Here is a 20,877-nt window from a genome sequence, read left to right as displayed (position 1 = left end):
GTAGAAAATCCGTGGGAATGTTCGGTTCACAGTGTAATGGAGGAGCTTGTGGAACGCCAGGGCCCCTGGACACTAATCTCTTCTCTGGCTCCACCAGTTCTATACCCAGCCGCAGCCTGGGACTAACCAAGCACTTTTGACCAAAGGGGGTTGTGAGGGAAACGCTAAGGAGGCGTTGCGAGCGATACGGTGGCCGAAGCGGTGCACGCAGGGCGCAGGCGCAGAAGGGCTTTACGGTGCGGCGTGCTGCTCGTGTTACCGGCATGGGACCCTCGCCACCGCTGCTGATTCTGCCGCTGCTCCTGTCTGGCCCGTGGCTCGAGCTAGGTCAGTGTGCTGGCCTGTCCCCTGACCCTGTGTGCCCCAGGAAACATCAGGGAAGGGGTGGGTGCCCTGCCAGATCGGGAAAGAGACCGTGGCCCCTCCGCCCGCTTCCGGGATGGGCTTGGAGCAGCCAGAGGCAGCCAACTTGGCAAGATGGTTAATGCTCATATCCTATCTAACTGCTTTTTCACTTTTAATTTATTTTGGAATCTTTCGAACACAGTGTAAAAGAATATAAAAACACCTCCTCCTATGAACCGGTAACCCAGCTTAAAAACAGGCGCCAGTTTATAACTAATCTTGCTATTTTGGTATGTCACTTTCTCCTTCCCTGGGGCCTTTTTGAAGTGAATCCAGACACGACACAATTTTATTTGTAAATACACAGCATGAATAGCCAAAAAGACAAGAAGTCATGAAAAAAACCCACCATACTCTTTCTCTACCTTAAAAAACTAACAGTTGTCATTAATATCCTTAAACATACAGTTAGTGTTCAAATTCATCTACTGTGTTTGTTATAGTTTACTTACTGAGTTAATGTCAGAGTTCATACATTGCAGTTATATGTTGTTTCTTAATTCCCTTTTAATCTGAGATTTCCCTGTAAAATTTTTTCTCCCTTGAAGTAGATGAAATCATCAGTGTGTGTCAGAATGAGAATAAGAAGGCTAAAGACAGAGAAACATGAAAAAATGGTAGACTCGGCCATTGAGGAACTTATAATACTTAGACATCCTTAGGCAGAAACATAACACCCCAAAGTGTGAAGACAAGTGTAGCAGGTTGGAAATAGTGCTGACCTGGAAGTAAGGAGACCTGGATCTAGTGCTGTCCCTGCTAACTAGTTCTTTAAGTGGTTTCTCTTTTTTGGGTCTTGGTTTTTTCCTGTTAAATAAGGGGGTTGAATTAAAGATCCTTTTGAGGCGCCTGGGTGGCTCAGTCGGATCGTGGGTTCGAGCCCCGTATTGGACTCTGTGCTGACAGCTGAGAGCCTGGAGCCTGCTTTAGATTCTGTGTCTCCCTCTCTCTCTGCCCTTCCCCCACTCGTGCTCTCAGTCTCTCAACAACAACAAAAAAAGTTAAAAAAATAAATAATAAAGATATTTCTAATTCTGATTTTCTGAGGTGTTCAAACAGTAGATATGAAGGACCTCATTCAGTTATTTGCTAATTATCGTGCTCTTATGCTAGATGCCAGGAATACACTGGCAAAATAAATGTAGTCCTTTTCTTTCTGGAGCATATGATATAATAGTGAAAATCATTCAGAAATGGGGAGGAAGAGGCAGAGAAACAACTTGAGCAGAAGTGTGGGTAGAGATGTGCTAGATGTATTTCAGGGTATAGTGTCTAGATTTACCTAGCTGGGACAAAGAGTTGTGTACAGAAATAGAGCAGTAAGAAAGAAAATAAACATTTGTTGAATAATTACAATGCACTCACAACGTTTCACACATGTTAATTTTAATTTATACAGCCACACCTATGAAATAGCTAGATGTTATCTCCATCTTGTAGGTGAAGAAACCAAAACTCAGACTGACTTATTTGCCTAAGGTCACCCAACAAATTAAGTGGCAGAACAAGAATTTAAAGCCAAATTTTTAAGCCGCCTTTTTTTTTCATTACATCATTATGAATATTACGTATGATCCAAATATTGTCACTTGTTTTATATATATTAATGTATTACTGATGATGCTCCTTTTTCTCTGCAGGGAATGGGCAGGCTACTAGCATGGTCCAGCTACCAGGTGGGAGATTCCAGATGGGAACAAATTCACCAGATGGCAGAGATGGTGAAGGGCCTGTCCGGGAGATGACAGTAAAACCCTTTGCCATTGATATATTTCCTGTCACCAACAAAGATTTCAGGTACATCAGGTATTCTAAGAGCAGTAAAGGCTCTTTCTGATTTTCGTTCCTGATAGCTAAAAGCAAACTAGCTTGTTCACTATTACATATCATCTTTGCAATAGTAATATGGGATAAGTGCTGTCTCCATTTTTCAGGTGAAGAATCTGAAGTCTGGAGACTCTGTTTACGGCAGAGCTGGACCTGGAACTCAAACCCTCTGACCCTTGAGCCAGTGGATTTTCCATTACACTGGATATAACACTGAGAAATAGGGGCAGAAGTCAAACACTTAACAAAAACCTCTTCCACAGGGAAAAGGGATTGGGAGAAGGGTCCTAGTAGCTGGGAGTCTTTAAATATCCTTTATATTTACTTATGGAACTGGCATTGTTTTAGGACAAGCATTGTGATTCCAACTCAATCTAGGAAGCCTTGTTGAGCCGCCTCACTTTCCTCAAGGTGGTATGTTTTGCAAAGGCTAAAGTGGGGAATGATCCAGGTGACACCTGTAACTTACCTTCAAATGATACAGGGGGAATATATAGAGAGAAGAGTGGGAAAAAGAAGAGGAGGGAACAGGAAGACAAAGCAAATGTGGGAAATGACTTATGTGTTGCATTGTGGCCTTAAAACTCTTTAAGATAAAAATTTACGGGGAAAAATTTACTCAGGAGACAGAGTAAGCATAAGAATTATTAGTGTATTTGTGGCACCTGGGTGGCTCAGTCAGTTAAGTGTCCGACTTCGCTCAGGTCATGGTCTCACAGTTCGTGAGTTTGAGCCCCACGTTGGGCTCTGTGCTGACAGCGGAGCCTGGAGCCTGCTTTGGATTCTGTGTCTCCCTCTCTCTCTGCCCCTCACCCGCTCACACTCTGTCTCTCTCTGTCTCTCAAACATAGATAAACATTAAAAAAATTAAAGAAAAAAAAAAGAACTGGGAGATGCAGCATTGTGTTAGTTTACAGATTTTGCCGATGTTTTTGTGACTTCCAAATGAAAATAATTCCAGGGAAGCACCTTATTAAAGGTATTTAAAAATCCTTCCTGGGAGGGCGGGGGGGCAGGACAGGGAACACTATGTAAGGGATATATATATATATCTATATCTATATCTTAGTTGGTCTGATAATGGATGATTTCAGTTTTTTTTTCTTTTCATATACTTGTGCTTTCTCATTTTTCTATAATACAATATGCATTACGCATATGTGCTTTTTTGTTAAGTATTTATTTATATTGAGAGTGAGAGAGAGAATGAGTGCAAGGGAGAAGAAGAGAAAGGCGAGGAGAGAGACAGTTCCAAGCAGGCTGCATACAGCTGGTGCGGGGTTCGAACTCACGAACTGTAAGATCATGACTTGAGCCGAAACCAAGAGTCAGACGCTTAACTGACTGAGCCAACCAGCACTCCATGCTTATATGTGCTTTTTAAAAGTATTTTTAAACAGGAAAGTTATTAAAATTGAAGGAGAAATCACTTTTGATCAGGTTTGCACCACATCATGACAACCAGAAATAGCTAGCTAGATAGATGAACAATGTGTGTTCTTTTATATTTCAAATTATGACATACATTTATTTATTTATTTATTTATTTATTTATTATTTTTAATGACCTATTTTATGATAGACCTCTGGCAAGCCCCTAAACTTTGCTTAGAACCCCCATGATTTGTCTCTGCCTCTCTGGTGAAAGATTTTCAAACTACTCAGATGCTCTGAGGTTGGTGAATAGCTGTTGCTACCACATCTGATCACCTCCTCCATTCTCAATGCCCCTTTCATGGGTGAACAATGTCTCCTCATGTCAGAGGGCTGGCACAGACGGGGTACTATTAGCCCAGTGAAAACAACCCATCTTACCCTGGAAATTTTACGTGCTAAAATTTGCTAAACCATACCAAACTGTGTGAAAATCCATTCTAAAATTTCAGTACATCATTTTTATTTGATTCCGTTTTTTTTCATTTGTTAGATGGAGATAATCATGTTCTGCCTCCCTCGCATGATTGTTGTGAGAGTGAGGATGTGATGAAGACCTTTCAGAAAACAGACCTGTTCCCCACCCTTAAATATTCTCAGCAGTTTTATTCATAATCTCCAAAAGCTGGAGATAACCCAAATGACCTGCAAGTGGTGAATGGAAAAGCAAAATACAGAACCTCCACACAATAAAATGGTATTCTGTAAACAGAGGAACAAACTAATACTGGCAACAACGTGGGTGATTCTCAGAAGCATTATGCTAAATGGAAGAAGCCAGACTCTAAAGCTACATACTGTATGATTTGATGTATGTGAATTTATATTCTGGGAAAGGCAAAACTATAGGGACAAAAAACAGCAATGGTTGCAGAGGCAATGAGGGAATTTTTGGAGGTGGTTGATAAACTTCCTCTATATCTTGATTGTGATGATGACTATAAGTTTTGTCAAAACTCACAAAACTGCACTAAAAGAGTGAATTTTACTCTACGTGAATTACACATACAGCAACAGATTTTAAAGGAAAATCTCCTACTCAGACTTCAATGTCAATTCCTTGTTGTTGACGGAAACTCTGTGATGTGTGACTTAAAGGTGAAGGATATATGAGGTTTTCTGGAGCAGGAGGGGGTGACAGTGGGACCTGGAACTGTAGCAGCTTAACCAAGTGAAATATCTCTCTTTTCAGGGAGTTTGTCAGGGAAAAAAAGTACCGGACAGAGGCTGAGAAGTTTGGGTGGAGTTTTGTCTTTGAGGACTTTGTCTCGGATGAGCTTAGAAACAAAGTGGCCCATCAGATGGAGGTGAGAGAACCTGGGCTTTCAGCTGAAGGAGTGGGCCCTGGACAGAGAATCCTGTGGGTTATGGGGTCACCTGGGCCACAAGAGAGAATCACCCCTGAGAGCCGCAGGCAGGGAGGAAGCAAGAGAGATCCTCCCTGGAAGAGTCAGATGAACACATACTCCCGAGACATTAACCTTGTGCTGGTTTCTGCCTAGAGAGACTTTGTAAAAAGTCTGGTGATCTGGTCACATGTAGGGTTCAAGTTACTCCATGAACTGACAAGAGAACATCTCAACATCCCCTCCAATAATGGTCAGGAGATGTCCTGCTTTAAAGGTTCCAGAAACAGCCCCACTTGGACCACCCGAGTCTCAGCCTAAAGTGTCTGCTCTGCCTCCTGTGTGTCAGTCAGGAAGGTGACCTTGCTGGGTCAGAGCATCTTGCAGTCATGCCTTTTCCTTTTTTTGCAGTCTGTTCTCTGGTGGCTTCCAGTGGAAAGGGCATTCTGGAGACAGGTAAGGGTTGGTTCCTCTGCCTTGTTTTCTGCCCCTGTTGACTCTTATTCTGGAGGCCTGGCTTCCCTAGACCCGTTGCCCATCTAGAAATATGGAATTAAAAAGGATGACCATAAATTTTGAGGACACAGCCAAGCAACCCTATTTCCTGTGCCCTGATCTTTTTTCCCATCGCCCATCCCACTTTTCCGTTTCTGACTCTGGGCCTCTCCGCGCTCACCAGGCTGTCTCCTCCAACTTCCTTGCTCCATCTAGTGGTAAAAGCTGAACTCAGCCACCTTAAGCCTAGCCTTCCTCAGACTTCCATGAGCTCCCAGAAGTCTGTCTCACTTCATCCTGGCTGTCAGCCTGCAGGTCCTGGCTCTGGCATCCGAGAGAGACTGGAGCTCCCAGTGGTACACGTGAGCTGGAATGACGCTCGTGCCTACTGTGCTTGGAGGGGGAAACGGCTGCCCACCGAGGAAGAGTGGGAGTTTGCTGCCCGAGGGGGCTTGACGGGTATAGAGTCGGCAGCGCGACTCCCCTTTATTCTTCTCCCATACTACCCTGCATGGGGGGCTTTGAAGGGTGGGAAGGGTCCATACTCCCAAGAGCAGTCTTCTAAACTGTGTGGCAAAGGGCCGGTTGTTCCTGTTTTCAATTCTCTTCCATCTCACACCCATACTAATGTACAATGCCATAAAAATTACTAAGTGGAAAAATGGAATGAAGGAACAGACAGAAAATTTGTCATTTTTGGAGATTGCACCCAGACATGTTACATTTCAGTAAATGATCAGAACACCATAGTATAGGGGGAAAGAAAAGCACTACCTAGACTGCCTTTTCCATAGGTGTAAAAGGGACTAAAGAATCACTATTTGCTCATAACTCTGTTGTTCTGCAGTCCCAACTAAACAAAAAGTTAGGAGCAGGAAGCAGCAACTCCCCGTGTTCAACACCTCTGCTACTCTTTGAATGAACACCAGCTATCCCAGTAGTCAAAATTATTAATGTGAATAATAATAATGTGAATAATAAGGTTGTTTGTTTATCCAGTTTAAGTCTAGTTGACAAGTTTCTTCATTCTTACCCCCAATTTCTGTACTTAATCTAGACATGATCCAGTAACAGTTTACAGACTGGCATGAGTCAGGACCACAATTGGGATTGCACTGTCCTGGAGCAGATCAGGAGGCCAGGGGCTCTGAGTGCAGTACAGTGAGGGGAAGGGACAGGCCTGGGAAATAAAAGTAATCTCTCTCTTCTTTTCTCATCACCTTCTGACTTCCTTTTGGTTCCCTCACTATTTCTGTCTTTCCCTTGTTCCACAACCCTTCACCTCTCCCACCCCTGCTATCTCCTTGCTCTCTTGGCAGGTCAGGCTTATCCATGGGGAAACCAGTTCCAGCCAAACCGCACCAACCTGTGGCAGGTAAGACCTACATTCCTCACCCCTCTCCCTTCTCAAAGCCTTGATCAAAACCTGCTGTAGGCTAGGCGGCACATTGGGCTGTGGGACTCAGAGGGTTTTGTGTTCTAATGGGACTGATAAACTACCAAACTGGTAAAGCAAAAGACAGTGTGGTAGGGCTAGATACTGAAGAGTTGCAGGAGTAAATGACTGCCTGAGAGAGCTGGGGGTGACTTCACAGAGAAGATGACATTGAACCTGATGGAGATTGGAATTTGCCAAGTGAAAAGTGTAGGAAAGGGCATTATCAGCTGAAGGAACAACATGAGTGTAAGCATTGTATTAGGAAAGGGTACTGTGTGTTCAGAGACGGGACAAATTCAGAGAGGCTGGAGCACAGTGAAATGGGGGGTGTAGGAGATGATGTAGGCAGTGGGTTGTAAGCAGATTATGAAGGACCAGGTGTGCCAAGATACGGTTATATCTTACCCTGTAGGCAGTGGGGAGTCAACAGAGGGGACTAAAAGCATCTTTGATTTGGGGAGTATGCTAGTTGCTAATTTGCACAGGACCCAACGAAGTACAGCTGCAGTGGTGGCAGTGGGGGGGAGGGTCTCTGAATTTGAGGCTGTGGCAATGGCACAAGGGATTTTGAACATGTGAATTAAGTAGCAGCAGGATGGAGAGGAAGCCGAATGGAAGAGGCGTGCCTGAGAAGATAGACAGGGTTTGGTAATTAATCAGATGTGGAGAGGTGAAAGAGAGTTGGGTTCGAGCATGAATCTAAGCTTGGGCCACAGGATGATGGTGTACCATTATCCAGAATAGATGATATGCATTTGGGGTCAGAAGGTTAGAACTTGATCACTGATCGCTGAACTAAGATCAGCTTAGTTTAAGGTGCCTTTGGGTCATTTATATGCTGAAAGTCAAAAATATGAGTCTGGAACTTAGGACAGAGGTCTGGGTCAGAGCAAGTGGTTTGGGAGTCATCAGCATACATCTTGGGCAAGAATGTCATCTCCCAGGGAGACTCTATAGAGTGAGGTGGTACAGCGTCAGCGTTTCAGGGGGTAGCATTAAAAAGGACCTGAGGGGTAAACTGATCTTAGATGATCTTTGGATCAGAGCTTTGCAAAAAGACAGATCTGACTTCTTCACTGTAATCTTTGATAAGTTAGCCATTTTGAGCCTCAGTTGCCAGTTTTTTAAAGGGAGAAAATACTTGCCTCACAACCTTGTAAGTATTACATTAAAAGCGATAAATGTAGCAGCCCTAGCACGTAGTAGCTATTGCCCCTTCTATCTCCCCTTTAGTAAGAGCAGCTTCCATAGACCAGTGGAAGATGAATCCCAGTTTTAATGAGAAGAATGAACACATTGGACACATTGCATCAGCAAATATAGGGTCCTTTTTTTCAGGAATTTTGGTGGTAAGAACAGATGAGGGTAGAGTCAGGGCAGACGAGGGAGAGTTACACCTGTTGGTGGTAGAAGGGGAAGAGGTGTTACAGGAGAGCACAGGGTGGGCATTGGTGGTTCTGCAGATGGCAGGTGGTGCTGACCACAGAGGAGGGGAGGAGAGCCTTTCTTCCCAAGGCACCCAAGCGCATGGGGTCCAAGGCAGAGGAGTGGGAGCTGCTGAGAGTGGAGAAAGTGGGAGTGGGGTAGGCTTGTTCTAGACCCCTGTGGGCACAGGGGAAACCATACCCGTCCTAATCCAGCCAGGAGGTGATGGTGGAGGACATGAGGTGACTAGTTTGGGAGCTCAGGATGGGTACCTCAGAACACTGCCCCATACCCCTCACCCCACCCCAGATGACACAGCAAGTGACCTTGGTTTTCCTCTGGGTAGACAGGGACACCTGCCTTGGAACAGGATGGTAAATGTTTTAGTTTAAATTTCTCCTTCTCAGGGAAAGTTCCCCAAGGGTGACAAAGCTGAGGATGGCTTCCATGGAGTCTCCCCAGTGAATGCTTTCCCCCCACAGAATAACTATGGTAAGATTTCCTTTCACATTGCTGTCAACACTCACAAATTGTTTGGTGGGATCATTCTGTTGATCAATGAGGCAGAAAGAAACACCACCAGAGAAGCATTTGCTCCCCTAAAGACTTCATAAGTGGGGGCGGCGGGGGGGGCTAGTACTAGCCAGCCTGGGACTGACCCCCACCCTGCTGTGCTGTAGGGCTCTATGACCTCATGGGCAACGTGTGGGAGTGGACGGCATCACCGTACCCGACCACTGACCAGGACATGCGTGTCCTCCGGGGGGCATCCTGGATCGACACAGCTGATGGCTCCGCCAACCACCGGGCCCGGGTCACCACCAGGTAAGAAGCCTGGGATCTAGGGGCTGAGGGTCAGGTCCTGGTCTCCCAGAGCACAGACAGCACCAGAGCTGGTGTTGGCACTGCTTCCACACCTCCGTCTGCACCCAGAGTTGGGCACAGAAAAGAGAACAAGCAGCACTTGCCATGAGAAGCAAAAGAGCCCAGGGCGACTTGTGCCTTTTCTTGCCAGCTCTCAGCACCCAGAAAGACTTTGTGTCCCACACCATAAGGTTTTCTTTCTGTTCTTGTCCTCCTAACTGGGTGTGCGGAGACAGGGGGTAGAATGGCCACATAAATAGGTTATGGCCTGGGGTCATGGTATTTCCATGGTATTTTCAAACTGGAAAGCACATGAAAAGTCATTTTCTGTAACCATTTTGTTTTACCGTCAAGGAAAATTAGGCTCAGGGAGGTGCTGGGACCTGCTCATTTCACACAGATGATTAGTGCTAGCACCTGAGTCTCCTACTGGGACTGTCTCTACAGTCTCATCTGTACATTTATTTTGATTGATCTCCCTGTGATTCCTCCCATTATGGGTTCCATAAGGATTAAAAAGAGACCACAGTTTCTGTGGCCTCGGGAAGTCAGGTTTGCAGACGTTTCTTTGACACATTGAGGCCCAAGACTGTCTCTCACCTCCTTTTTTTAGGACAAAGTAATGGAGAAGATATTAGCCTGGGAACCAGGAAGCTGGGTTTGCCACTGAATCTCTTGTGCCCATGAAGCAGTAGTTGGCTCTGGGCAGGATATTTACATCTTCTAGTATCTGCTGGGTCTCTAAAATGGTGAACAGACCCTCCCTTCCAGAGCTATTGAGAAATGGCAAATGAAGGAGCATATGTGAAAGTTCATTAAAAAGTATGAAGTACTCACTGGCACTACAACATTTTGCTTCTTACTGACAGGATTTTTTGTTGGTTTGTTTGTTTTGACTGAGTTATTCTAAACCACCAGCAGCTAAAGTTACTAGTCATTGCCCTTCCTGCCTTCCAGAGCAGATTCTCAGAGCTGTTCACTCACACTTCCTCCACCCTGTCCCAGGGCCCTTCTCCCCATTGCCCCAGGAGCGCCCTCACCCCAGGCTTCTTTCTAGACCATGTCCTCCCGCACCTTGGACCACAGCAGGCCCTAGGAGGTAGAGCAGGAAAGTGGAGTAAGACTCCAGACCCCTTTTCAACAAATGTCCATTCTTTCTCCTCTTCTCTGGTGCCAGGATGGGCAACACTCCAGATTCAGCCTCAGACAACCTTGGCTTCCGTTGTGCATCCAGTGCAGGCCGACTGCCTGGGGAGTTGTGAACAGCTATGCAGAGCCAAAGAGAAGAGCCCCATGGTGCCCGTGTCACTCCCTGGCCACGTTCCAGACACAGCCAAACTCCAGACTCTTAAACTTTAGCCTCAGGAACGACATCCTACTCCTCTTCCATTCCTCTGTGGCAGGCATCTCTCACCAGGCCAGGAGAGGACTCTAACCTCAGAGGAGGGTGCCACTGTCTCCTGGAGAAGGGGCCCAACTTATTGATTGTGGCCAAGAGCTGGGTGTTTCTCTTAGAGGTCAGATATTAACTGTATAGGGCCCAGTACTCAAACAATTGGGCCAGAGTGCTCTGAAAGGCACTTTGTTAAAAATTTTAAATCAATGTTTAATTCAGGGATCCAGCATTGTTTTCTCAAGGCAGAATTTCCCCATTTCTCTTTGTTTTCCAAGCAAATTGCTGTAGAAGGAAAATACTTCTTTCATTCACCTCATTTGTAGTGTTTCACATGCCTCTGAAGGAACCTAATTTCTGCTAACCGTACGTAGAATGCAGTAACCAGGCTCTTTAAAGCACAATGTCAGTCTTAAAAGGGTCTAGGGGAGCCGAATTATTTACCAGACAAAACTGTATTGTGAGAGTCACAAAGTAAATGATATTCCAGACAGACAAATACCAGAACCTTCCCTTTCTATTGTTAATCAGATCAGGGCTCCCATATGCCTCTAAACATAGGTCCCTAGAAAAGAACCTGCTCCCATGGTGCCACTGGATGTTGTGAGGTCAGTAAAACCTCTTGTGATTGTATATCTCAGACTATTCTCTTTTATCCTCACCCTGGGACCCTAAGAGAAGGGCGCGCAAGCATCTGGAACTCTGGGCCTCCCATGAGAAGAACCTGAGATGGTGCTTACAGCTGGGAAGTAGAGAAGCAATTCCCCTCTATGGGGACAGGCCCTGACCACACTCACCAATGTGTGATGACGTGTGATGGGAGCACCCTGCCCTTGTGCAGAGCCTCTGAGAGGGGATAGGGGCCTTGGGTGCAGGGGTTCTGGCCAGGCCCAAGTACCCCGCTCTGGACAGAGGCTTGGACATGATCTCACTCCTTCAACTTCTGTTTCTGTGGCTTTCCCTCCTTGCCCGCCCTCCGCCCCACCTACCCCACCTACCCCACCTACCCCACCTGCTGGCCCCTCAGTAGTCTTCCTCAGCCAGGGAGAGGAGCACAGCTTTGGGTGTGTTCTCAAAGAGGGCAGCCCGGTTCTGCTGCTGCCCCTTCTTCACCCAGTGGCCATAGATGCGGAAAGCATAGGCATCGATGAGTCGGCGCAGAGGACGGAGGGCATAAGGGTCACGGATGACGATCTCCCGGGTCACCGGCTTCACCCGGCGGTACTGGTAGTAGATCCGCACTGAAGCCAGTACTGTTACAGCAATCACCTGTGGAAAGCCAGAACTGAGAAGCTGGACCCAGTCCCTGCCGGCCTGTCTCCTTCCCCTTCCAGTGCAGGGAGTCCCTGAGAGTGATTGCTATGAAGCCTTGTGTGCCTACCGCTGGGCCTTTCCTAGTGTTCCCCCTATCATTCCCACCCCTCCGGCATCTGCAGAGATGTGGGCTTTTGGAGCCAGATGGGTGACTTCTGTCCTCTCTGATGCCAGAAATTGAGCTGGAGCCATCACAGGGATGGGTGGGAGGGGAAGGGCAGGTACTCTGGAAACCCTGTGAGTGAAAGGAGTCCCTGGGGGAAGGAAAGGGACTTAGGGGCTTGGACTTGAGTCCCGCCCTGGGTGGGAGGGGAGCTTCAGTACCTTGAACTTGCCCCGGGGGCTGAAGTGACGCACTTCTTCCACCACATACTGCTGGAAGAACGGGTGTGCTAAGGCCTCTTCTGCTGAACAGCGGCCCCGGGGGTTCACCACCAAGAAGCGAGAAACCTGAGAGAATAAGGAAGGGGGAGCTGAAAACATCAAGGCAGGGTCCCCTCCAGCACTTCAGAAGACATAAGGTCTTTCCCAGTAGGGTCCTCCATTTTGTAGCATGATATGCTTCTCTCCCCCGTGGTGGACTCCCCCTCTCTTGAGCAGAGGAGCCAGAAGGATTGGTCTCTCACCAAGTCCTTCACTGTGTCTGAATAATCATCCCATTCAGGTGAGCCAAACTGGTAGTTGCCACTCATGATCATCCTCAGCATCAGCATCTGTTTCCGGTGCCAGAAGGGTGGGGAGCCAGCCAGCAGGGTGTACATGATGACGCCTGTGCTCCACCTGGTATCAGGTGGAACAGGGAGGAAGGCAGGAGAACTGGCTGTAGCTCCTGCCATTTCCTCCCCTCCCCAGCCAGGTGCTCTTAGCCACGGGGGCATCCCTGTCCTTCTGGGTCACTTCCCAACATACTTACATGTCCACTTCCTTCCCATAACCTGGGTGGTCATCATTCATGGAGCATTCAATGATCTCAGGGGCCAGGTAACTGGGGGTCCCACAGACCTCTGCAGAAATAGTTACATTCAGGACAGGTCAGCAGGGGGCACTTGGAAGGGGGAAGATCCAAAGAAAAAAAATGTAGACAAAAGCAAAATGGTGCTTGGGCTGGGACTCTTCTAACACTGGCCACCTTCAGAGCCAAGGGCAGGGCCTGGGTGCTGGGTCTGTTGCTTCCTCGGTCACGTCTAGCCATCCCGGCCTGGAACTCAGGCAGTGGGAACCTGGCTCAGCCCTGGGAGGAGGCTTACCTGAAGAGACACCTAGCCCTGAAATGGTAGGATTTTTATTCTGGGAGTGGAAATCAGGGGAGAAATCCAGGCAATCTCTGTTCCTGGGAGCGTGGATGAGAGAGACCTGAGCCCCTGACATGGGCCAAGGCCATGTTACCAGACCTCGCAGCTTCTCTCCTGGCTCCAGCTGGCAGGAAAAACCAAAGTCTGTGAGCTTGATGTTCATGTCATCATCCAAGAGGATGTTCTCAGGCTTCAGATCCCGATGCACAATGTTGAGTTTGTGCAAATTGCAGATTACCTCCAGCAGGGCTCTCATGATCTTTCTGGGGTGGGACAGGCACATGTCACTCTTATCTCCTATTCCGCAGGGCCCGGTAGCAAGCAGGGAGACCAAAGCCCATATACCCACCAGACTGCCAGTGTGGGAGGACAGGCTGAGACCATCTAGGCTGAGCCAAAGAGGGAGGGAGGCTACAAAAGCCAGCAGTGCCTGCCCCCAGCCCAGACAAATGCATACTGCTCTCACTCCAAGAGCTTGGTGCCAGTATCACTAGGACTCTGGGGCAGGGAGTGGCAGTAGGGGCAAATGGATCCTCACCTGGTTTCCTTCTCACTCAGAGTGACCTTCTCAGTGAGGTAATCAAAGAGCTCCCCTCTCTTCATCCTGTGGGGATGGCGGGTTTGTATCTGTATGGGTCCCAAGAGCACCCCCTTCTTACCCTACTCCCAGAGACCTGTTTCCTCCCCTCATATCTCCAGAGACAGAGTGGACCACTCCCCATGAAGGACCAAGGGCTGCAGGAAGAAGCTGGGGAAGTGAGCAGAGGGGTTGTCTAGGGAGATTAGAAGAACAGTGGAAACCGAAAGGGTGGGATAGCATGAGGGTGAGTGTCTCCCCCACTGGGGGTGGGATGGCACCAGCCTGAAGGTCCCCCCACCTGTGGAAGTGACACACTGACTGGGATCTATCAGGGCCAAAATCAGGGCTGGGAGGTGAAAGAGGGACCCTGAGCCACTGGCCCAAGGCCCCAGATCCAGATCAGGACAAGAGTGTCCTGATTTTTCCCAGGAATGGACAGTAGAGGCAACAGTGCAGGTGCTGCAAGAGCAAAGTTTGCCTATTTTAGGAGTAAGAATTACAGTTCAATCTTCCCACTTCTTGGAATGATGTAGAAAGAGGTCGCTGCTAAAACAATCTAGTTGCACCCTGGAGGGCAACTCAGGGCAGCATTAAAAATAGCTTCCCTAAGCAACTTCTTCAAAGGTTAGGGATATTTGAGCTGTCCACAAGGGCTCTACAGGGCAGTGTCACCGAGCAGAGCTGGGGACAGCTGCAGCTGGTTAAGTCTTGGGCGGCCCTGGGAAAGTCTCCCCTGGTTAAATAGGAAAGGTACATCCTGCTCTCCTCACCCACCCCTCCAGGGAAAGCAGCAGGATTCCTGGGACACAAAGGAATTTGGCCACTGTCATAGAGGCAAGAAAACCCTTGAGCTTAGCTGGTATGGCAGGGAGGGGGGTTCCGTTTGAGGAGACAACTTAGAATTTACAGAGGTGAGCCTTATCTGTACAATATCTGCACTGTGTCCCAGAAAGGCCATGTGTGAATCCAGTTTTTATTATTCTAATTCCATTTTAAAGACACTAGAAGAACTCACTGTTAGCAACATAAGAAAGATGAACCAGTAAACACTGGGGACTGGGCAAGATACCACAGGCTGCTGCCTCATGGACCTGGCAGTTTAATTGTACACACAGGCCAGGTTATACTGTGTCTGGAAGAAAATAACCCTACACATATTCAGCATGGCTACAGTATGAAACATTCTAACAAAACAAAACCTACTTGAATAATTTTCTCAAGTAAATCCAGTCCCTAAAATTAGCTATTATGTATGGAGGAATCAAGACACCACACAATGGTGGTGGTTCATGGAGCCTTTAGTGAGGACTCAATGGAGTGGGGCGACAAGGAGCTGGACAGTTCCCTTCCCTGGGAAGCCTTTCTGATAAAAATGATAAGTCTGAAAACATTGTTCACAGAGCACTTTGTGTCGTCGAATTCAATACTTAGAGCCTGGTGAGATGGGCACAGTGGTTGTTATCATTTTTCCTTTCTTGAGAAAACAGAGGCTCTCAGAGCTGAAAGGCCCCCTGTGGGCAGTGGACCCTGTGACAAGGAGCTTGTCTCAGTATCCCTGTTGGTGCAGAAGCAGGGGAATAGTGACATTGATGATGACAACAATGATGTCAGTCTTTGAGCCACACCCCAAATACATCCTTTACTGCTTGCCTCCCTGGTGGGCCTCTTGCCTCAATACTGCTGGCCTCCTCCTTTCCACTCTTGCCTCCTTATAGTCAGTAGTATGCTTTTCAAAAGTAAGAGGGATGTGTTCATCCCTCCAAAGTCCTTGCCATGGCTGACATGCCTGCAAAATCCGGTCTTCAGTACAGACTGGCCTCACATTCTGCCAACTCCACAAGCTTGCCCCACTCCACCCTGGTTTCCTTGCCAATCCTGGAATATATGAAGCCCATCCGGTGGGGCCCTTGCTCTGGCTCTTCCTTCTGTCCTTCTGCTGGAAGGGTCCTTCTCCAGGTGTTGGTTCTGATCCCTCCCTCACTTCATCTGGGCCTCTGCTCAGGTCACCTTCTGGAGAGCATTCCCTGACAGCCCCATCTAAAGAAGCCCCACCTCTAACTCCTGCTCTGCTTTATGCATCTGTACATGTACATAACTATGTGTATGTATCATTGCTTTCTGTTCACTCTCTGTGAAAATCATTACATGAAGTTGGGGACTTTGTCTTGTTCATTGCTATAGCCTCAATGTCCAGAATGAGTATTGAATGACCACCTTCGTCATCGTCATTGTAGTTGATAATTAATAGCATTTACATTGTGCCATTTGCTGTGCTATTATTACTTCTGTAATGCCCATGAGAAAACGGATACCTAAAGAAACCATCTAGCTCATAAGTCGTGGCCCCAGGATTCAAGACCTGGCAGCCTGACCCCGGGGCTGATTGACCTGAAGCATTGGTGATCCTATTTGGCCTCCACAGTGTAGGGAGCTGGCTGTTGGTCTCCAGGAAGCACTGGGTAGGGACCACACTAGGAGGTTCTCCGACAGGCCCCAGGGTGTGGCTGGCTGCAGGACTGGGTACTTACAGATCAAACACCAAGAAGAAGAAAGTGTTGGTCTCATATGTGTCCTTCAGCTGTACTGAAATGGAAATGACTAACTCGTCTCAGGTAGCAGAGGAGCCTGGGCAGAGGCAGCAGGGGGGCACAGGGGTGAGGGTACTAAAGCTGCTCCGACTGACTTCAAGAGCTGGAAGGGGTATCAGAACAGTGTTCAAAGGAGTCCCCGCTAAGGGAGGGGCCAGCCCGGGACCTTACACCCCCATTCCCTGACCCGCAACCACCACCAGTTCTGCTTGCAAACCTCTGGCTGGCTGGAAGAGGAGGCTTAGAGCTGAGTCTCCAGGGTGGTAAGGGTGCGGCTGGGAACCTCAAGCCTCAGGGTGCTGGGCTGGCAGGGTCTCCGGGGCAGGAGACACTCTGGGGATCCTGGCTGGCTGCACGGTGGGACCGCACGCACTCCCTGACTTGGGTTATTAGAGCAGAATCATGGTGGAGCACCTGCTGGGGCCCAGAGCCATTACTCACTGATGTTGGGGAGCCCCGAGACCTTGTGCAGGATGTCCACCTCCTTCAGCGTCGCCTCCCGCAGCTCCTGCACCTCCGCAGAGCTGAAGCTGCCCCCGCCGGTGATGTCAATGATCTTCACAGCATACTCCTGGCACGTGGGCTTGTGGATGCAGCGCCTGACGACACTGCTAACTCCTCTGGGGGTGCAGAGTACAGGTGGTCCAGGGGCCCCTCACCCCAGGGAGAATCCCAGGTCCAAGGCACAACAGAGATGTCTTGCCTTATCCACCAACTCCCTAGGAGCTTTTGGGGATGGGGGATGAAGATGGCAGAGGGAGGGTGATTTGTCTGGAGCTGATGAGTAACGAGCCTGGTCTTAGGACTCGATTCCTAGTTTAGTGTTTAGTGCTCTTTCTCAGCATCGAGGGCCATCACCTTCCCTCTGACCCCTGATCTCTGACCCTGGTGCAAAGTGGGTTTGGAAGTGCTTGTCAACAGCACTGGGAGAATTCTTCTGGGAGAGGTATATACCCTTCTCATTTGTCCTGGTTCAGGAGAGCAGGACCCCAAACTGAGGGTTTCTCCAAGTGGATAGTGCTTTGGGGATAGGCCCATGGGCCCATGGAACTGGCTGGAGCCTAAGACAGCACTTCCTGGGGCAGGTCTAGGTCTTACCTGCCCAGGATCTCCTTGGGCTCATAGTTCTCATAGAAGCCCTGTGCTGAATACGAGTCTGGCAGTGCCTCGTCCCGGGTCATGCTCAGCAACTCCGGGGTGATTCTGAGGGGAGAGATGGAAAGAAGCTGGCAGCCGTCCTGATCTAAGGGATGTGCTCTTTGAGGACTGGAACCCTTTCTCACTCATCTTTGTATCTCCTGGCACAGAGCAGGCCTATAGTGGACGTTCAAAATAAATGTGAGTTGAAACACCCTTTGGAAAGAGCCCAGCTTGCGTCTTCCTGCTGGCTGCAAACTTTTGTGAACCCCAGGCAACCCTGTGGCTCCCCGGATGTTCTCGCTGTAAGTTGCCGCCCCCTGCTGACAGCAGGCCAGGCCTAAGCCCAGGCCAGAGGCAGGAGGCTGGGCCATCAGCCCCAGGGTTAGCTCTGAGGAGGCCAGCACACCCTTGATTTTAGAAAGAACACCAGAGAAACTTTGGAGAGGACAAATTAAAGGGCTGTCTCTTCTCTTTGAGGAGATGAGGCTAGTCCTGCTTTTCCTCTGCTTGTTCTCTGTGCTTGCGGAAAGGTGAGAAGCTTCATGATTTCATCTTCTCAATATGGGGCTCCTAGAGCCTCTCTTTCACCTCCCCCAGTGTAACTGTCCTTCCGTGAAAACAGCCTTCCTTCCGGAACACACTTCCAGTGCTTCCCACTGTTCCTTCCTTACTCATTCTGCTTTCAACCAGGACTTTCCTAACCTTTCTTTCCTCCTTCCTTCCTTCCTTTCTCTCTTTTCTCTTCTTTCTCTCATGCTTTTTGAGAAGCACTCTGCCAGCTGCTCAGAGGGATGCAGAGCTTAATGGGCCCTGCTTCTGCTATCACCTGTCAGTGTGTGGTGTCACCTCCTCCATTAGCCTGATCTCTGGGGTGTCCCAGCCATTCCTCCCTGCCGTGCCCAGTGCTGCTCCCTGGATGTGAGTCAACAGTTGGAGGTATCCCTTTGGCTCATGGTTCTGATGGCAGGTCGGTTCTATCCTCGGAATGCCCCATGTCCTACCAAATGATGGCCGGTGAGCCCTGAGTGGTCCCGCCACAGTGTGGGGCAGTACAAAGCCAGGATACTCAGGCCTGGACACAGGAGCTGAGCTGGCCAGCTTTGCCTGAGGAATATAAATGTTTATTTTTGAGAGAGAGTGTGAGTGGGGGAAGTACAGGGGTAAGGTGGGGTGGGGACAGAGAATCCGAGTGGGCTTGGCGCTGACAGCAGAGAGCTTGACACAGGGCTCAAATCCACGAACCATGAGATGAGCTGAAGCTGGACACTCAACCGACTGAGCCACCCAGGTGCCTGAGGAATATAGAGGCCACCATAGTACTAAACTCCTACCTCAGATATAGGATTTGAGGAACAGAGAAAATTATCTACCAACAGGAAGAGGGGCAGATAGAAAATGGGCACAAGTTAACATTCAGCAGGGCCAAAGCTGCCTCTAGCCCCACTTCTACTGCCCTTGCTGGGCCCAGGAAGGCCTGGCCTATCAAATGGGCCAATTTGCTGACCAGCCAAGTAGGGCTAGCTGTTCCAGGAAGCCTGGTGTCCCCACTGCTGGGTGCCTGGTTACCAGAGGAATAATTAGAATAACAACAATCTCTGCCAACAGCAGGCGCCTGGGCTGCTTGCTCACAGGCTTCCCAGTCAGCAGCCCCAACTGAGCACAGAAATGTCTGTTCCTGTAAAAACAAGCCCATTTCCTTGCAGGTCCTTTTAAGTTCCCAAGATGGGTGTCTGTGTCCCCCACCTCCCAAAGCTGGGTAGTGCAAGTTCTCTCCCTTCCCCCAGCCCTCTACAGGCAGAGGATGTGGTGGACCCGTTCCAGGAAGCTATCCCAGCTGGGGGCTCCATTCCCTGGCCTGACTAGCTTCACACACTTCTGGCTGCATTCACCTGTCCTGGGGTGGGGCAGGGGGACCACTCCCTTGCTCTAGGCCTGATTGAGCCACATTTGTGCTTCTGTCCACTACCTCCCTACCTGCCCTCCCACCCCCGACTCCCCACCTTTCCCAAGACTCCTTTGGAAAGGGTCCCCAGATGGGAGTAGAGAACCTGGTCCTTTTTGGAACAAAACATCCATCCCCAAAACACAAAGTCTGAAAATACAATAACAGAGAACCCCCTTTCTGTAGGCAAATACCCTGAGGGGGGCTTCAAGAGTCAATGCTGCCACTCTGCATCCAGCTGCCTTCGGAAGGGAAAAGTGGGTTTAATGGCTCTGGATGTTTCTATCTTCTCTGCCCACAGCCTCTCCCTCTCTGCCTGTTGCCTGGCTTTTGTCCATCACCAGCCCAGCTACTCACTGTTAGGTCCTCTCAGGCCCTTGAGTGAATGTGACAGGAATCCCAAAGGTCTCAGAGCCCCTTGGGGAGAGGGGACAACTGAGGGCTGAAGCAGGTCCTCAGCAGACACTCGTGGCCACAGTAGGATATCTTGCTGCTCGTCCTCCGGGCTTTGCTACTTGGTGACGGAAGCCTGACGTGCCAGAAATAAATCACAACTGCAAATCTGGGATGCAGGCCAAGACTCAGCAGGGGCCAAGTCTCACCAGGAGGTGACCTCTGCTGGACGGTGAGGGAAACTCTGGTGGCCTGAGAGCACGCAGGAACAGCATGAGGTGACCAATCTTCCCTCTGGAGCTCCTTTGGCCTCCAGGCCCAGAGGAGATAAAGCCAGCCTTGACGGGAACACATTCACTTCTCTGGGAACAGTGTCTATATGCTGAGAGCAGGGACCTGAGGAAACCCCGGGAGAAACTGGCGCACCCACACTGTAGCCCCAGTGTCCACAGGGGCCCACTCAGGAACAGTTTTTGTGGCTGACCTGCAGAATGCAGACCTTAAAGGTTAAGGAACATCCCCTTCAGGAATCCATCTCTGATCTGCCTCCATGATTTCATCCTTAACCCATTTAGTTTTCAGCCTGTGGTCTATTGGGAGGAGGTCCGTGTGCCAGGAAAAGCATATGAGCTCTGACAGGGTGCCCCTTTGGGCTCTTTGAGTGAGGGCCCTCATCAGTATGATTCTACCTTAAGAGGTTGACAGAATTGGAAATAATGTACGCAACATGCTGACACTGACATATTGCTCTCTCTCATTCTAAAGCTACCTTTTTTCTTTTTTTTTTATTAAAAAAATTTTTTAATGTTTATTTTTGAGAGAGAGACAGAATGTGAGTGGGGAGGGGGCAGAGAGGGAGACACAGAATCCAAAGCAAGCTCCAGGCTCTGAGCTGTCAGCACAGAGCCCAATGCGGGGCTCGAACCCCCAACCAAGAGATCATGACCTGAGCCGAAGTCGGATGCTTAACCAACTGAGCCACCCAGGTGCCCCTAAAGCTA

The 20,877-nt window shown here is 48.9% G+C and overlaps 2 protein-coding genes across 4 annotated transcripts; one reads left to right on the top strand and one right to left on the bottom strand.

Moving 5' to 3' along the window:
• Window positions 1-152: 152 nt before the first annotated feature.
• Window positions 153-11,260, top strand: SUMF2 (sulfatase modifying factor 2). 3 transcript variants are annotated; one of them, XM_011290326.2, is made up of 9 exons: window positions 153-327; window positions 2,046-2,211; window positions 4,859-4,973; window positions 5,424-5,468; window positions 5,816-5,966; window positions 6,827-6,882; window positions 8,778-8,862; window positions 9,051-9,195; window positions 10,412-11,260. In XM_011290326.2, exons 1-9 carry the CDS (start codon window positions 264-266, stop codon window positions 10,494-10,496), a joined length of 912 nt encoding a protein of 303 aa, XP_011288628.1. In that variant the 5' UTR covers window positions 153-263; the 3' UTR covers window positions 10,497-11,260. The 3 variants fall into 3 exon arrangements, with proteins under 3 accessions (XP_011288628.1, XP_003998673.1, XP_044903858.1); XM_003998624.5 differs by having other exon boundaries at window positions 175-327; window positions 2,046-2,202; XM_045047923.1 differs by lacking the exon at window positions 153-327 and adding an exon at window positions 4,160-4,477 and having other exon boundaries at window positions 2,064-2,202.
• On the bottom strand, window positions 8,204-20,009 carry PHKG1 (phosphorylase kinase catalytic subunit gamma 1). The gene is made up of 10 exons (XM_023246263.2): window positions 19,841-20,009; window positions 17,500-17,604; window positions 16,843-17,021; window positions 16,342-16,396; window positions 13,772-13,837; window positions 13,333-13,496; window positions 12,855-12,945; window positions 12,568-12,721; window positions 12,266-12,391; window positions 8,204-11,896 (listed from the first exon to the last, which is right to left on the bottom strand). Exons 2-10 carry the CDS (start codon window positions 17,580-17,582, stop codon window positions 11,651-11,653), a joined length of 1,164 nt encoding a protein of 387 aa, XP_023102031.1. The 5' UTR covers window positions 17,583-17,604; window positions 19,841-20,009; the 3' UTR covers window positions 8,204-11,650.
• Window positions 20,010-20,877: the final 868 nt, after the last annotated feature.

This window comes from Felis catus, chromosome E3 (genome assembly GCF_018350175.1).
Source record: "Felis catus isolate Fca126 chromosome E3, F.catus_Fca126_mat1.0, whole genome shotgun sequence".
NCBI lineage: Eukaryota > Metazoa > Chordata > Mammalia > Carnivora > Felidae > Felis > Felis catus.
This window is presented reverse-complemented; position numbering and strand designations above follow the sequence as displayed.

What these genes read in the sequence shown, in the direction of transcription:
- SUMF2 (XM_011290326.2), top strand. Translation starts at nt 264, where the DNA reads ATGGGACCCTCGCCACCGCTGCTGATTCTGCCGCTGCTCCTGTCTGGC. An exon ending in AAAGGGCATTCTGGAGACAG is followed by an intron (nt 5,469 to 5,815) that starts GTAAGGGTTGGT and finishes CCTGGCTGTCAG; the next exon opens with CCTGCAGGTCCTGGCTCTGG. An exon ending in CCCCCCACAGAATAACTATG is followed by an intron (nt 8,863 to 9,050) that starts GTAAGATTTCCT and finishes GCTGTGCTGTAG; the next exon opens with GGCTCTATGACCTCATGGGC.
- PHKG1 (XM_023246263.2), bottom strand. Translation starts at nt 17,582, where the DNA reads ATGACCCGGGACGAGGCACTGCCAGACTCGTATTCAGCACAGGGCTTC. An exon ending in CCCAAGGAGATCCTGGGCAG is followed by an intron (nt 17,022 to 17,499) that starts GTAAGACCTAGA and finishes CTGCACCCCCAG; the next exon opens with AGGAGTTAGCAGTGTCGTCA. An exon ending in CAGACACAGTGAAGGACTTG is followed by an intron (nt 12,392 to 12,567) that starts GTGAGAGACCAA and finishes TTATTCTCTCAG; the next exon opens with GTTTCTCGCTTCTTGGTGGT.